The sequence below is a fragment of the Lutzomyia longipalpis genome, chromosome 2 (genome assembly GCF_024334085.1).
Source record: "Lutzomyia longipalpis isolate SR_M1_2022 chromosome 2, ASM2433408v1".
NCBI classification, from domain to species: Eukaryota; Metazoa; Arthropoda; class Insecta; order Diptera; family Psychodidae; genus Lutzomyia; species Lutzomyia longipalpis.
Window position 1 is genome coordinate 9,672,065 of NC_074708.1, and position 13,391 is coordinate 9,685,455.

A 13,391-nucleotide genomic window follows, 5' to 3' on the forward strand; every position below is an offset into this window, starting at 1 on the left:
AATATTTATTGTATGTGGTGGAAGTATTTTATCAATAACACTGTGTGTGAATTCTTTTGGGATTTAAATTCCCAGAGAAGATTTATATTTCTACTTCTCAATTTCTTCCACCCACCCTCCTACTCATCTGCCCTCTAAATATTGATGAAATTTTTCGTGTGCCCTTCATGTTCTCCCAGAAAAAAAAGCGAAGAATAAATCAATGTCATACTCAAATATGCAAAAAAATACAGAAAAAAAATAATTAGTTAGTTTATCATGAGTTTTTTTAAAAAAAAATTTTTGTAAAGAAATACTTTGGAAATTGAAAGAATTTTTAAGCCTAAAATGTCTCCCCTTTTTGCTATTAAACTCAATGCATCAGTCTTGATGGAAATATTCTCTCTTTTGATCGTTTCATTGATCTCTTGTACTACTCAAGACGTGCGTGGCTTATTTCGCTAAAAGCTTCTTTGAAACACGTTAAAAATTCCATTTTTAGGGTGTCCCATGTTAAGTGCATTAATTTAAATTAACATTATTAAAAAAAACTCAAGAAATAATTAATTTGTTTTTAAAGAAAAGATAAAAGGAATAAATTATAGAAAATAATGGAAGGTAAATGTATAATTTCAATAGAAAAGGATGTATAGATTGATTAGGAAGTTAGATCAAGTTTTTATCTGCTGATTACTTTTAATTTGATTAAAATATGTGAAATTTTCTAGCAGAAAAGGATGCGTAAACTCAAAAAGTTTTATTTGCTTTTTAATTCAATTCAATATCTTGAAAATTGTAGGCGTTAGAGCTTAAAACGTAAAATAAGGGTTTTATCCATGATAGATATACTGCTTCTCATCTCAAATAAACGCAAATCAGCCTATCATAGCAATATGTGATTTTATTTAAAAATTATAATAAAATATTTGAATAATTGGTCATAAAATGTCTGAAAGGTAATCTTTTGATCAAATTAAGTCAAATATTAAATTATTTAACAAACTTAAAAACGTTTTGAAGGTTTAGAAAAAAGTTTTCCTATCAAAAGATAACGTTTACATTTTGATCTCAAGCGGTTACAATTTTTTTAAGGTATCGACTTGAATTAAAAAGCAAATAAAGCGTTTTAAGTTTACATATCTTTTGGCAGAAGAAATTTTCAGATATCTCAATCCAATCAAAAGTTTCTGGTCATTCTGTATAAAAAAGATTTTTTTTGGCTGAAAAAGAGATTTGGTTCTAAATTTTGAATTTCAGTGTATTTGAAAAATCCTAAATTTTCAATATCTTAACCCATTTAGACTCTTGAAATCGACTGAAATTTTAAAATTAAAGTTTTGACTCTTTCTGGTGAAGAAAATAAATAAATTTACTGTCAATGTTTTCTCAGGCTTTAAAAATTTAAAGTGTTTTTAAAACTCTATTAAAATTTACTTTTTTTATTAAATTGAGATATTCTAATTCCTAATATTCTATTAAAAAGCATTTAAATATTTTTTTTATAAAAGAATTCTTTAAATTAATGAACAGATTAAAAAAATGAATTATTTTATTTAAAAAAAATCGATATTGTTGGGACACCCTATGTTTATTAATTAATATCTATATTTTGAATGATATAAAATGCCTACAAACCCTTACAAAATACTATTACAAAAAAAATACTGAAAGTTATTGTACTTATTACCTATATATTTTTGTGTATATTTGAAGAGTATTCGATATACAGTCGTGATCGTGCAGTAGGACCGTCGTCAAAAAAAGTTCTCCGCGGTAAAACGGCTGCAGAATGAGGAATTTCGTCTTCGCAGTGGGACAATTAGTACTATTGGAAAGGTAGGATACCAATTGTCCTACTACGAAGGCAAAATTCCTCATTTTGAAGCCGTTTTACCGCGGAGAAGTTTTTTTGACGACGGTCCTACTGCACGATCACGACTGTACGTAAATTACATTAAAGAAAAAAAAATGAAATAGATTCAAACACGAAAGAAACCAGAAGTGCGAAAGAATGGAAAATTATTATATATACATAAAAGATAAGCGAGTGCATCACTATAATCATTTTTTTGTCAATTGTTACCTCATGAAGAAAATATACAAGAAAAAAATACATTAACACATCAAAATAATTTGAAAAAGAAATCTTTTTAAATAACTTTTTTTCCACAGATTGAGTTGAGAGCATTTAGTTGGGCTGAAATTTGGGGCAAACAGATTTATTGGAAGAGAAGAGATAAATTTTCCATTGAATCAGTTGGAAAATGGGCTTTCTTTTTTTTCTTCCTCCCGACAAGGCACAGCTTTCGAACGACAAGATGCGTGATTTATATTTTTAACTCAAAAGCAGTTTATTTTCTTTCAACGTTGATTGAGAGGTTCAAGACCGCTTCAAATCACACGTGTGAGTTATTCAACCCGCATCATCTTCATAATATCTATTCTATATGTAGGTACCTTATCTCACCATCCTTCACACCTTGCTTGTCGTCTATTTTGCATTTTCCACAGCCGGCTCCCGTGGTGGCAGGACGGAAGTTTATTTATATCATCTCATCATCTCTCTGTTCGTGGTAATGTCTTTGATCTCTCACCGAGTTGTCTTGCCCACAGAACTAATATTGCTCATCAACTTAAGAGGAAGGTTTTTTTTACTCTATAGATTTTCTAAATTTTGCATTTACTTTTGCAATTTAATGAGTCCGAGAAAGGTAAGAGTACGAGTTTTGATCATTTTTACAAAAATCAGTTTTGAAAGGAGTCTATTCAGTTTTATTCGTGTCATGAATTCATAAAAGAAATTAAAATTAAATTAGAAAAATTTTGTAGAAAGCGAAAAAACCTACAAGAGTGAAGGAAAGAAATTACTCAAAACACGATCTAAATTATGTACAAAATATGGCTGTCTTCGCGTAGTTAAATTTCGTTAAAATTGTTTAAAAACAAATTCAGCCTAATTTACTTTGTTTTTTAATAACTCAAACCTAGTCTAAAAATCTAAGGATTTACTTAAGAAAACAAAAACCTATCCTAGGAAATTATGCCTAGCTTAAAAGAACTTGATTTTTTTTGCTAAAAACCTAGGCCTGACCTTATTAAGCTTGGTCTATAAAATTAGCTTTAAAAACTTCGGTCTAGCCTTTAAAATATTGATGCCTAGGTATTTAAATAAAAGAAAACTAAAGCCTGATTTAAGAAAAATAAAACTTAGACCAAACTTTAAAAATTTAAGCCTAAATTAGGAAATTTAGGATTTAAGTATAGCCATAAAACTAATTAATAAAGCTTGACCTAAAAAACTTAGGTCGAGCTCAAAAGAACTTAGATTTACTAAAAAGTTTGGCCTAGCTTTATCTACTTAAGCTTAGCCGAAATGAAAAAACTTAAACCTGGTTTAAAAACCTAAATCTAGCTTAAAAGACTTAAATCTAACTAAAAAACTGAAGCTTTTATTTTGAGCCTAAATTAGAAAAATTAGAGCTAGACCAAAAAAAAACTGAGTCTTTGTTAGAATGTACTTTAGCATAACTTTAAAAAAAACTAAAGTAGATTTAAGAAAATTTAAAGTTTTTTATTATCAGATTTTTAAAGTATTTTCTCGGACATTCCGAATATTCACAACAAAATTACGAATAAAAGATTATTCTTCATTTTGGCCGCATTACTTTGTAGAGAAAGAGGACTAATTTGCCTACCACATGTGAACTACATGCGTGAGGGATTGTTTTAGACGAGGGGATAGAAATAAAATTTTGCAAATGGGCTGGTCCACATGCACGCAGTCCGCCTCTTTCGCATTTTGCACGTGCAAAAGAGCTGCGCGAATTCCCCGACCCCAAAATAATCCTTCTTGTTGACCAATAAATCCCTCTCTCAGCAGATACGCAATCGAAATTGCGAAAGGGTTCCCTCACAATGCTGCAAAAAGGCACCTTTCATTGGTCAGTTGGGTCTGTTCTTCATTTTTCATTTCTTTAATTGATTTTTAAAAGGATTTTTTTTATAAATTCTTTTTAATCGCTTTTATTTAGTCTTTTTTATTTATTACATGTAATTCTCGTTTTACATAATTCTCTCTACATTAACAAATACTTAATTTCAAAAAAAATAAAGAAAAAGAATTAAGAGATTTCAGTCGTAAGAAAGTTTTCATGGCATTAAAAATATTATTCTCATGCAGAATAAGTTCATTGTCAATTATTTTAGGACGAAGAAAAAAAAATATTTTGAACACAAAAATTACATTTCAGGTCATTTTCTACCTTTCTTGCAGGTAGAGTAGAATTAAGTGCCCATTTTCTTGTTATCCTGCTCAGCTTTACGAGTGTCCTTCTTGGAATTTCCAGCAGAAGACTTCGGGGGTCTGAAGGGATTCTTGGAAGTTGCTGGCTTTTGGGATTTCTCACCCTTTAGAAGCTCTTCTACAAACTGCCGATAATATTCTGCAGCATCCTCCGCTGACTTCTTCTTTGCTTCCTCCTCTTCCTTCTTCCTTGCTTCCTCTGCTGCCTTCTTCTTTTCTTCCTTCTTACGCATTCTACGTAACTTGCGAGCTTGTGCTCGGACTTCTACGCTCTTATGCAGGATTGTATTGTGACGCTTGTTGCAGGATTTGCAATTATTGATGCTCCTGCATTCACTCACGGGATGCCTTCCTTGGAGGCAGTTTGAACACAAACGGCTATCCTTGGCCATTCGCCAGCGCATATTAACATCCTGGCTTCGGAAGAATTCGCATCCAAACATCTTGTGCACATTTTTGCAGCAATAGCAATGAATTACTCCTCCTGATGGCTTTCCTTTTGTATTAAAATCCTCATCTTTGGCGAGTAAAGCTCGTGTATGGAGAAACGTGACGAATTCACCCAAACCCGACTTTCCACCCGATAGAGTCCGTTCCACCCACAAATCCTTCGTGACCTTGTCCAGCACTGCCAGGGTGCATGAGATTATGTCAAAGCTATAGTGCCCACGGAGAGTAATCTTGAGGGTTTCAGCGGCTGTTGCAGCTCGGTGGATAACGCTATTCATTCTGCCTCTTTCTGGATACCTGTGCCTTCGGGAATTTTTCATCATTTCCCGCATTAAGGTAGCAATATTCTCGCGAATCTCTTCGTCATCCGATTCACTGTCATGGGATGAACATGAACTGGCGGTGTCGTCAAGTTCATCCTGAACGGAGCGCTGACGCAACAGATACAAATACCTCTGAATACTTTCGTGGACACGACTATTTTGTTTAGCACGTTCGTATTTCTCTGCGATTTTCTTCCACTCCTCAATTGGCCTACACGTACTTTTAGGCTTCACCTCCTCACCAGAAGTACTTTCCTTCGCAGCAGGTGCTGCTGATTGAGGTGCAGCAGATGCCCCAGGAGCTTGGGGATCATCCCGGGAACAATGAGCAATTGGGGCATCGATTGGAGCAACAGGAGCTTCGATTGGAGCCACTGGGGCTTCAATTGGAGCAACAGGAGCTTGAACAACGACGGTTTCCTGCGTCGCGTCAAGAGTACTTTCCTCATCTAAATTAACAATAGTCTCCTCCAGGATAAGAACATCATCCTCATCGACTTTCTCCCACGAATCCGTACTGCGACTTTCACGCTCCACGGGGGATTTGGTGGCTTCCTCATCGGGAGATGAGAGATTCAACACCTCAAAATCCGCTGTTAATTGCTCCGTATCATCTGTATCTGTTGAATCACTAGCACATGATGATGTCTCAATGCTCTCCATGGCGTCCTGGAAGGATTCCTCAGCTGCATCGCAATTACTCGACGTTTCAGACATTTTTCTTTTTCCAAGAAATCCTTTTGGGAGAAAATCACAAAAAATGCATTTTTCCCTCAAATAATCATATTATTTGTTGATAAATTAGTTTTCTCAGAGCACTAGTTACCTTTTGCGTGGTGTCTTCGAGCTAAACAGGTGGTGAAAAGGTAGTTTTTACCTTGCAAACAAATCGCAGCGAATGATGCTTTTTTTTCCTCTGAACAGTCTTTGTATGTTTATTGTAGTTCCTAAAAGCACCGCTTGCATGGCGCTGTGTGTTTAGAGTGTGAGAGGAAGAGAGGCGGAGATATATTTTACGCGTGCTATTTCACCTCTATTCTCGCACTCGCTCTTCAACTAGTAGTATCCCCCTCACACCAATGTAATTTTGCAATTTGATTAAATTCAAAAATTTCCGTTATAACGATTTTGACTGAAACACTGAAAACTTTCTGAATCGTTTAAAACTTAATTAAAAATTAATAAAAAACAAAAGGAGACAATTGAATAATAATTTATTTAATCGATTTTCAAGAAAACCTTATTTTAGGACACTTTCTAAGGCTTTTAATCTCTCCTTTTAACGCATTGAAGGCCCCCTAATTCAAGCTCCAGCCTTAATTCTCAAAATCAATTGAATTTTCAGATGAATAAAAAACAAAATTTAAGACCTCAGATGATTTTTTAGTCATCCTGAAAATGCGACTTGTTGGCACGTCCTCTGGCCCTGAGGATACTCGCACTGAGCCTCCCATCGCTGGCATTTGCTGCTGATCTATTCCACCGATTGAACCCATTGGCCACCTCACGATTGGCTTCAGTCTCTGAATCATCTTCGCTGATCTCATTCTCACTCCCATCGCCTCCGTTGACGTTCTCATCGTCCGAGATGTCCACCTGGGATGTCTCGTAGTCGAGTATTTCGCTGTCCATGAGATGCGATGAGCCCTCCATGAAGGATGCAAAACGCGATGGATCCTTTAAGCGCAGCACCGTTCGCCATTGTCGGCATTCCGGACTACTGCAGTACTGACGGAGTTCCTCGAGGGCTCGTGTTGTTTCCCGGACACCCTCCTCGTAGAATTCCTCGCTTGTCAGGAGCCGACGCTTCGGGGGGAATTTGCGCCTGTAGTAGGAACGTCCGCGTGCAATCCAGCCCTTTGGGAGGTAGTAAATGACCACCAGGGCAACATTGATGGCCATTGCGAGCTCAGTGTAGTGACTGCACTGGTAGACAATGCAGATTGCCAGCATCTGTAGGCCCCACTTGATGAGATTTTTACTCCTTTGATCCTTTGGCGGTCCATAACGGTAACATATCACGAAACTCAAGAAGCCCATCACAGCAACGTACCAAAACACATAAGTTTGATACGAAAGAAAGATCATCTGAAGATTCTCAAGGAGCCACTTGCCAAAGACAAATCCCAGCCCCCATCCACCAACCATCATTCCCCACATTAGTGGTCGCTGTGGGAAGAGTTTGCTGACAAAGTAAACCAGGAGGAGGAAGGAGGCGCAAATCCCCAGAGTGACGCCGCAAATGTAGTAGAAGAGGGCATTTTCACTCAAGCGCGATGCAGAGAAGAGAATAAAGGTGCCAATGCAGAGCAGGAGGACTTTAAAGAGGTCAAAACGGATGAGATGCAAACTAATTTTGTACGATTCAAAAGTCTCAATTCCCACGCAAGTCTGATTGAAGGGATGCACCTGGAGATTGCGCTTCTTCGAAAAGCCCAAATTGAAGGAAAACAGGGACTTTTGACTATCCCGGTGACTCTCAACTTCTTCCGGCGTTGATCCAACATACTGTACAAAGTCTTCCTCCTGAATGTCCAGGAAGAAATTGACTGAATGGAAGAGATGTAGGGCAAATTTTGGGCGTCCCCGGTAGCAGAATATCCTCATTGACGGTGCTGAGAAACCCAATCGTCCCGGGGGCCCGGGGTTCACCTCAATCGAGCTTCCAGGCTCGAGAAAGTCAACTAATACAAATAAAAGTGAGGTTAGATCCCATAGAGATCTCATTTTTATCAGCAAATAAATCATCCTTACCATTGTATAAATTCTTTCCGTCACACACAATAAATATCGTTATCAGTTTCAAGATTAAAAGTACCCACATTGTTTGCTTTGGGGGTGAAAAGTCCTAATGAAAACTCACTCGCAACATCTAAACAACTATTTTGTTTAGAGGAGGTTTTTTTCGTTTTAACTTCGAATCGTTCGTTGAGACAGCTGTTGCTGCATGCGCTTTAGCTTCGGAAATTTTCGGATTTGCGCCAATTTTCTTTCGAAGATTTAAAAAATTTTTAAGTTTCCCTCAAAATAACGTTTTTATACAAAAATAAGCAATTTGTTTTTTTTTTAACTTGGAATAGTGTTTAAAAGGTTTAAAAATAAAAAAAAAGAGACCAAAGCATTCATTCAAAAAATAAAATTCTTTATTTAATTTTTTTTAAACATTTTTTCTTGCTCAATTTTCATAGTATTGCTTATAAAATATTGCTGCGATTTTTGGTTATTTTGTGAGACATTAAATCAAATAAATTCATCCAAGATAGCGCAATGGATTCATTTAGCATCAAAGGGATCCGTTACGACGTACTGAGCTTCCTGCTGATGCCAGGAACCAACCCCAACAGCTGGAGTGGCAGCAATATACCTCCCAGAATACTTAATTTTCCGTGCGAGAAGATTTTCAAAGCGTGGCTTCACAAAACTCCACGCTCCCATATTCCGATGTTCCTCCTGCGACCAGATGAAGCCTAAAAAATAAAGATGGCGGCGTAACGGATAAATTCTCAAATGTTGTGAATTTTTTACAATGAAAATCAACTTACTTTTGGCATTTTTGTACTTATCCAGCTCACTGTTGAGCTCGTGAACGGGGAAGGGGCAGAGGGATTCAATTCGAACAATAGCTACATCTTTGAGGTCACGATTCTTCCGTTCAGCTCGGAGGTTATAGTAGTGCTTCCCAGAGCACAGAATGACTTTCTTCACATCAGACGGATTCACGGAAGAGTCCCCAAGAACGGGGAGGAAGTGTGTTCCAGGTTTGAAGTCATCAGGCACTGAAGCAGCTTCAGAAAGGCGCAAGAGGACTTTGGGTGATACCACAATGAGAGGTTTCCGGAAGTTTCGTACAATTTGTCGTCGAAGTGCATGGAAATACTGTGCAGGAGTTGTTGGATTGATTACCTGGATGTTGATATCATCACCATCCGGCTGTGTTTCACTTGAATCCGTCATCTGGAGGAATCTCTCAATACGGCATGAGCTGTGCTCTGAAGCTGCGCCATCGTAGCCATGTGGAAGCAACACAACGAGTCCATTGTTGATCATCCATTTAGCTGGTAAGAACAGAGATTTATTTTCATTAATTAGTTTTTTTTTAAAGAAATTTGTGAGGGTGAGACTCACTTTCCCCACTGCAGATGTAGGTATCAAAGATAATTTGTGCTCCATTGAAAAAGTCCCCAAACTGGGATTCCCAGATGATTAAATTGTAGGGATTATCAATGGCCATGCCGTACTCAAAGCCAAGAACAGCTTCCTCCGACAGGAGACTATTGGCAAGCTCCAACTTTCCCCCTAAACCACCTTCCATGGCATTCAGTGGGATGTGGATTTCATTGGTTTTCTGATCCACCAGCATGGCATGTCGATGGGAAAATGTTCCACGTCCCACATCTTCCCCACTTAGCCGTACATTGTGTCCCTGGTACATTAAACTTCCAAATGCCATTGCTTCGGCTGTTGCCCAGTCTATGCGACCATCATTGATCTTCTTAATCCTTCCTACCACGTGAGTTTTCTCCAGGTGTTGATGAATAGCCTGAAAAAGAATCCTCTTTGAGATTTTTTTCTAAGGAAAAGACTTTTTTCTTGAGTTTACTCACAAAATTCTCCGGATAGGCTACACTCTTGACACCGATGTAGCCAAGGAGGGAGTAATCCAGTCCTGTATCCCAGACAGTTATCTCACTTCCTGCTTGCTTCATTCCTGACCATTGCTTCCGGAAATACCAACTATCGGGTTTGTAGGTATTCACCTGATTTAGCTCGCTGGTCAGGAAGTCAGCGTGTCCCTTTGCAATCTTATTCACTTCCTCTTGCGTCATTTCATTCTCAGCCACAAGGTAATCCGTGTACTTGTCTGGAACAGATCTGGAAGATAAATCCATTTGAACGTTTCAAGGATTTGTTTTTCTTTGTGGAAAAAGGAAATCTTCCTCACTTTCTGTTGTGGATGATGTGATAGAGTGCCGGATTGGTGAAGGTGGGATCATCCAATTCATTGTGACCCCATCGCCGGAAGCAGTTTAGATCGATGAAGACATCACTGCGGAACTCTCGTTGGTATTCATAGGCCAGTTCAGTGATCAACGTCAGGGCTTCAGGATCATCGACATTTACATGGAAAACTGGGGCATCGATGGATTTGGCTAAATCTGAGCAATATTGGCTTGATTTTCCACGATCACTCGGCGTTGTGAATCCCAACTATTCAGAGAATTTGATCAAAATGATCATTTTTTTTTTAAATAAAATCTCTTCTTACCTGATTATTAACAATCATGTGAATTGTCCCACCGATATCAAAATGTGGGGTTCCAGTCATGAAGAGGCACTCCTGATTTACTCCCTGCCCGGGAAATGCAGCATCCCCGTGTAGTTGAAGATTGAGAGCTTCCGAAGAGAATTCCTTCGTGTCATCCTCCCCGAATGCTCCATCGCGAAGGGATTGCTGCTTTGAGCGTGTCTTGCCCATTGAAACGGGATTCACAGCCTCCAAATGCGAGGGATTGTGGGGCATACTGAAATTGATTTCCTTCCCATCAACATTCAATGTTTCAGCAACATCTACGGGAGTACAGAAAAAAATCAATTTGTTAAAATTACTTAAAAAATTCGGAAGTTTGTGGAGGATTAAGTGGTGGAATTTACGGAAGTGACTAGCAATATCGCACATGGCTTTAGCATCAGCCGGAAATTCCGGATTTCCTTTGAACTTGTGGAATATCTTCACTGGCTTTGTCTGCAGCATTATCGTGAGAAGATTGAGTTTCCCCCTGTGAGGCATCCCCAGGACAATGTGCTTGATGTCATCTGAAAAAGATTTTAGAATAATTTCTCTTCCAAAGAATTTTCTTTCAAAAGAAAAAGCTTCTCACCTCGAACGGATGATTTGAGTATTTGCCGGAAGAAGGCCAGCATACTTTCGGCTCCTTCACCCCCGTAGCGCTTCACGGTGGGAAATTTCGTGGCCAGGAAATTATCCCAACTCTGTGATTTAATCATGAGTTCAGCAATTTCGCGTCTCTCATCCTTGGTCAGCCTCTTTGCACGGATTCGCTCAAAATTCTCCTTCAGCCACTCTTTCTTATGCTCTGACTGGATGAAATATTAATTTTCCATGGGATTTTCCATTAAATTTTCCTCCCCAAAAACAATCTCATTGAACATTCAACTCACACCAATATGATTTATTTCTGCCCCAACTGTACCGCAGTAAATCTTCTTGAGTGCATTCTCCAGATCCTTGATAGTCATCACACCACTAAGTCCACTAATGATCCCATGAGTTTCCACTTCTTGCATCTCACTCAGGCCGTATCTGCTGAATTCTAATTCTGGGAATGTTCTGCAATAATGTTTGCGTGCTTTAGAAATTTTTCATTAATGCTCTTCTTACTTCTTTTCTATGCTTCTTGAGATCTTTAAAGAATAATATAAAGGAACTTCTTCACGTGTGGATGATTTTACTTTTTTTTTTAAGAATAAAAAGATTTTATAGAAAAATCTCTTTTGATTCATTTATAAATTTAAAGTGAGGATAAGAAAGTGGAAAATTGATGAATAATTTCTCTTAAAAATAATTTTACTTTTTTCTTGTAAAAAAAATATTCTTTATTATTTTAAAAACGTTAAAATAAAATATTCATATATTTATTTTTTAAACGTCGTTAAAAATTTTTCAATGTTTTTTCTTTTTATGATTTGTTGTTTTGACCTCTAAAGTTTCTAAAATAAAATCAAAAACTTTCTGAACTTTAAGGGGGTGTTTAGACACCCAAACACCTGCTTTCGTCCCTGATAAAGAGCAACTGCTATCACCTTCTCACAGAATGTGCGATGATGGTGAAAGTTTATTCTTGAGGAACAAACAAATTTACTTACTGAACTTTGCGGGTAAAATCCACGGGATTAACTTGAGCTAAATTATGGCCATGACTTCGGTATGCTTCCACCCATCGGTAGACATTGCTGTGACGATTCCTGGCACTGAGTACATCCTCGGAAACTTTAAATTGGCGCGTGAGGGTGAGAGACAAGGGAGGAAAATTAGAGCGTATCATCAATTAATGAGCTTCTGATTGGGGCAACATATTGCAGCAACATAAGAGCAATATATACGTTGTGCTATTCGCCTTAAAGCCATCGTATTATCTCTATCTCCTCGAGGAGGCCTTATCGGCGGCACACACAGTTCCAATTGAAATAATTCATCGTCGTCGTCAGAATGGGTGGATGGGGAGAGAGATAAGAGTGCGAGATGGGGGAACATCGGTGGCACTATTGGTTGCATAATGGGCTCTACGAGAGAGATCCACCGTGTACTCACCCACAAAGGACTTCCTCACTTTGCTCCTGTATCCATACACACCACCCTCACTCTGATACCATCTGCGGCAAATACAGGAGATTCCGCCAAGGGGCTTCTTCTCCCGCCACGCGACCACAATTCCTCTCTGCATCGCACACACGCGGAATTCCTGCGAGATATAAATTCCCTTTCAATGGCACTGCCAACCACCGACTGATTCGTACACCCCGCACCGGCTGTCGTGGCACGAGAGTAGAGCTAGTTGATAGCACCTCGCTCTTATCACGAGCAGCATGTGGGGAGCACCAACACACTGCTCCACCGCAAAATTCCCCATATTTGTAACTCTGTTGCGATCTCATTGCATTCAACAATCAACAACCACGAGCTACTCTTAATATAATGCACGAAGAGATTGCTAAAAGTGAATCTGTTGTGGATCGGTTACATTTTGTGAAGAAATTGAAAGTGATTGGACTGCATGGAAGTTGCGATTTAATTGCCTCATCGTGGTGTATGAGAAGTTTGCTAAACTAACGCAAACACACACATTAATCAGCATTATAAATTGCTCTAATCGGTCGTTTGTATTTTATGATCTGCTTCTCAGTTTGCCATCAGCTATGGTGGATTTATTATTATTTGCTGAAGTTGAGTGGGCTCAAGTAGGTTTAAAAATTGAATTCCTCAACTATAGTGCGTGATTTTTGTAAGTTTTTAGTTTTAACATTGTTACCGTGGTGGGTGAATTTATAGGGGAGGATGGTGCACAAGTACAACGATTAAATTGGAGGAATTTCTGTGCAAAAGAAAGAAAAGAAATAAATTTGAATAAATGGTTAATTTAAAAAAAAAATCCTTGTGAGCGGTTTATGTTGTCATCTAACAAGTTTAGGGAAAACAGGGGAAAAATAGTCAAAAAAGGGTTTAATAAGAGCTCAAAATTTTCAACGACATATATTCAGTACAAGTCATATTCTTAGAGTTTTCCGCTCTGCAACTTTTTCTTAGGCAACTTTATTCT

At 38.0% G+C, this 13,391-nt stretch overlaps 2 protein-coding genes across 2 annotated transcripts; both read right to left on the bottom strand.

The window, feature by feature from the left end:
• Positions 1 to 4,038: 4,038 nt before the first annotated feature.
• On the bottom strand, positions 4,039 to 7,979 carry LOC129789190 (uncharacterized). Its single transcript, XM_055825838.1, has 4 exons — positions 7,810 to 7,979; positions 6,441 to 7,739; positions 5,882 to 5,989; positions 4,039 to 5,792 (listed from the first exon to the last, which is right to left on the bottom strand). Exons 1-4 carry the CDS (start codon positions 7,877 to 7,879, stop codon positions 4,264 to 4,266), a joined length of 3,006 nt encoding a protein of 1,001 aa, XP_055681813.1. The 5' UTR covers positions 7,880 to 7,979; the 3' UTR covers positions 4,039 to 4,263.
• A 197-nt stretch (positions 7,980 to 8,176) lies between these two features.
• LOC129788965 (probable 2-oxoglutarate dehydrogenase E1 component DHKTD1 homolog, mitochondrial) lies at positions 8,177 to 12,603 on the bottom strand. The gene is made up of 11 exons (XM_055825501.1): positions 12,386 to 12,603; positions 11,941 to 12,064; positions 11,236 to 11,404; positions 10,935 to 11,154; positions 10,708 to 10,869; positions 10,322 to 10,623; positions 9,998 to 10,263; positions 9,660 to 9,927; positions 9,181 to 9,595; positions 8,598 to 9,110; positions 8,177 to 8,522 (listed from the first exon to the last, which is right to left on the bottom strand). The coding sequence occupies exons 1-11, from the start codon at positions 12,516 to 12,518 to the stop codon at positions 8,329 to 8,331; spliced, it is 2,766 nt and encodes a 921-aa protein (XP_055681476.1). The 5' UTR covers positions 12,519 to 12,603; the 3' UTR covers positions 8,177 to 8,328.
• Positions 12,604 to 13,391: the final 788 nt, after the last annotated feature.

What these genes read in the sequence shown, in the direction of transcription:
- LOC129789190 (XM_055825838.1), bottom strand. Translation starts at nt 7,879, where the DNA reads ATGTGGGTACTTTTAATCTTGAAACTGATAACGATATTTATTGTGTGT. An exon ending in CGGAAAGAATTTATACAATG is followed by an intron (nt 7,740 to 7,809) that starts GTAAGGATGATT and finishes TATTTGTATTAG; the next exon opens with TTGACTTTCTCGAGCCTGGA. An exon ending in GTCGCATTTTCAGGATGACT is followed by an intron (nt 5,990 to 6,440) that starts AAAAAATCATCT and finishes AACTACAATAAA; the next exon opens with CATACAAAGACTGTTCAGAG.
- LOC129788965 (XM_055825501.1), bottom strand. Translation starts at nt 12,518, where the DNA reads ATGCAGAGAGGAATTGTGGTCGCGTGGCGGGAGAAGAAGCCCCTTGGC. An exon ending in CGATATTGCTAGTCACTTCC is followed by an intron (nt 10,624 to 10,707) that starts GTAAATTCCACC and finishes GTACTCCCGTAG; the next exon opens with ATGTTGCTGAAACATTGAAT. An exon ending in CTACATCTGCAGTGGGGAAA is followed by an intron (nt 9,111 to 9,180) that starts GTGAGTCTCACC and finishes TGTTCTTACCAG; the next exon opens with CTAAATGGATGATCAACAAT.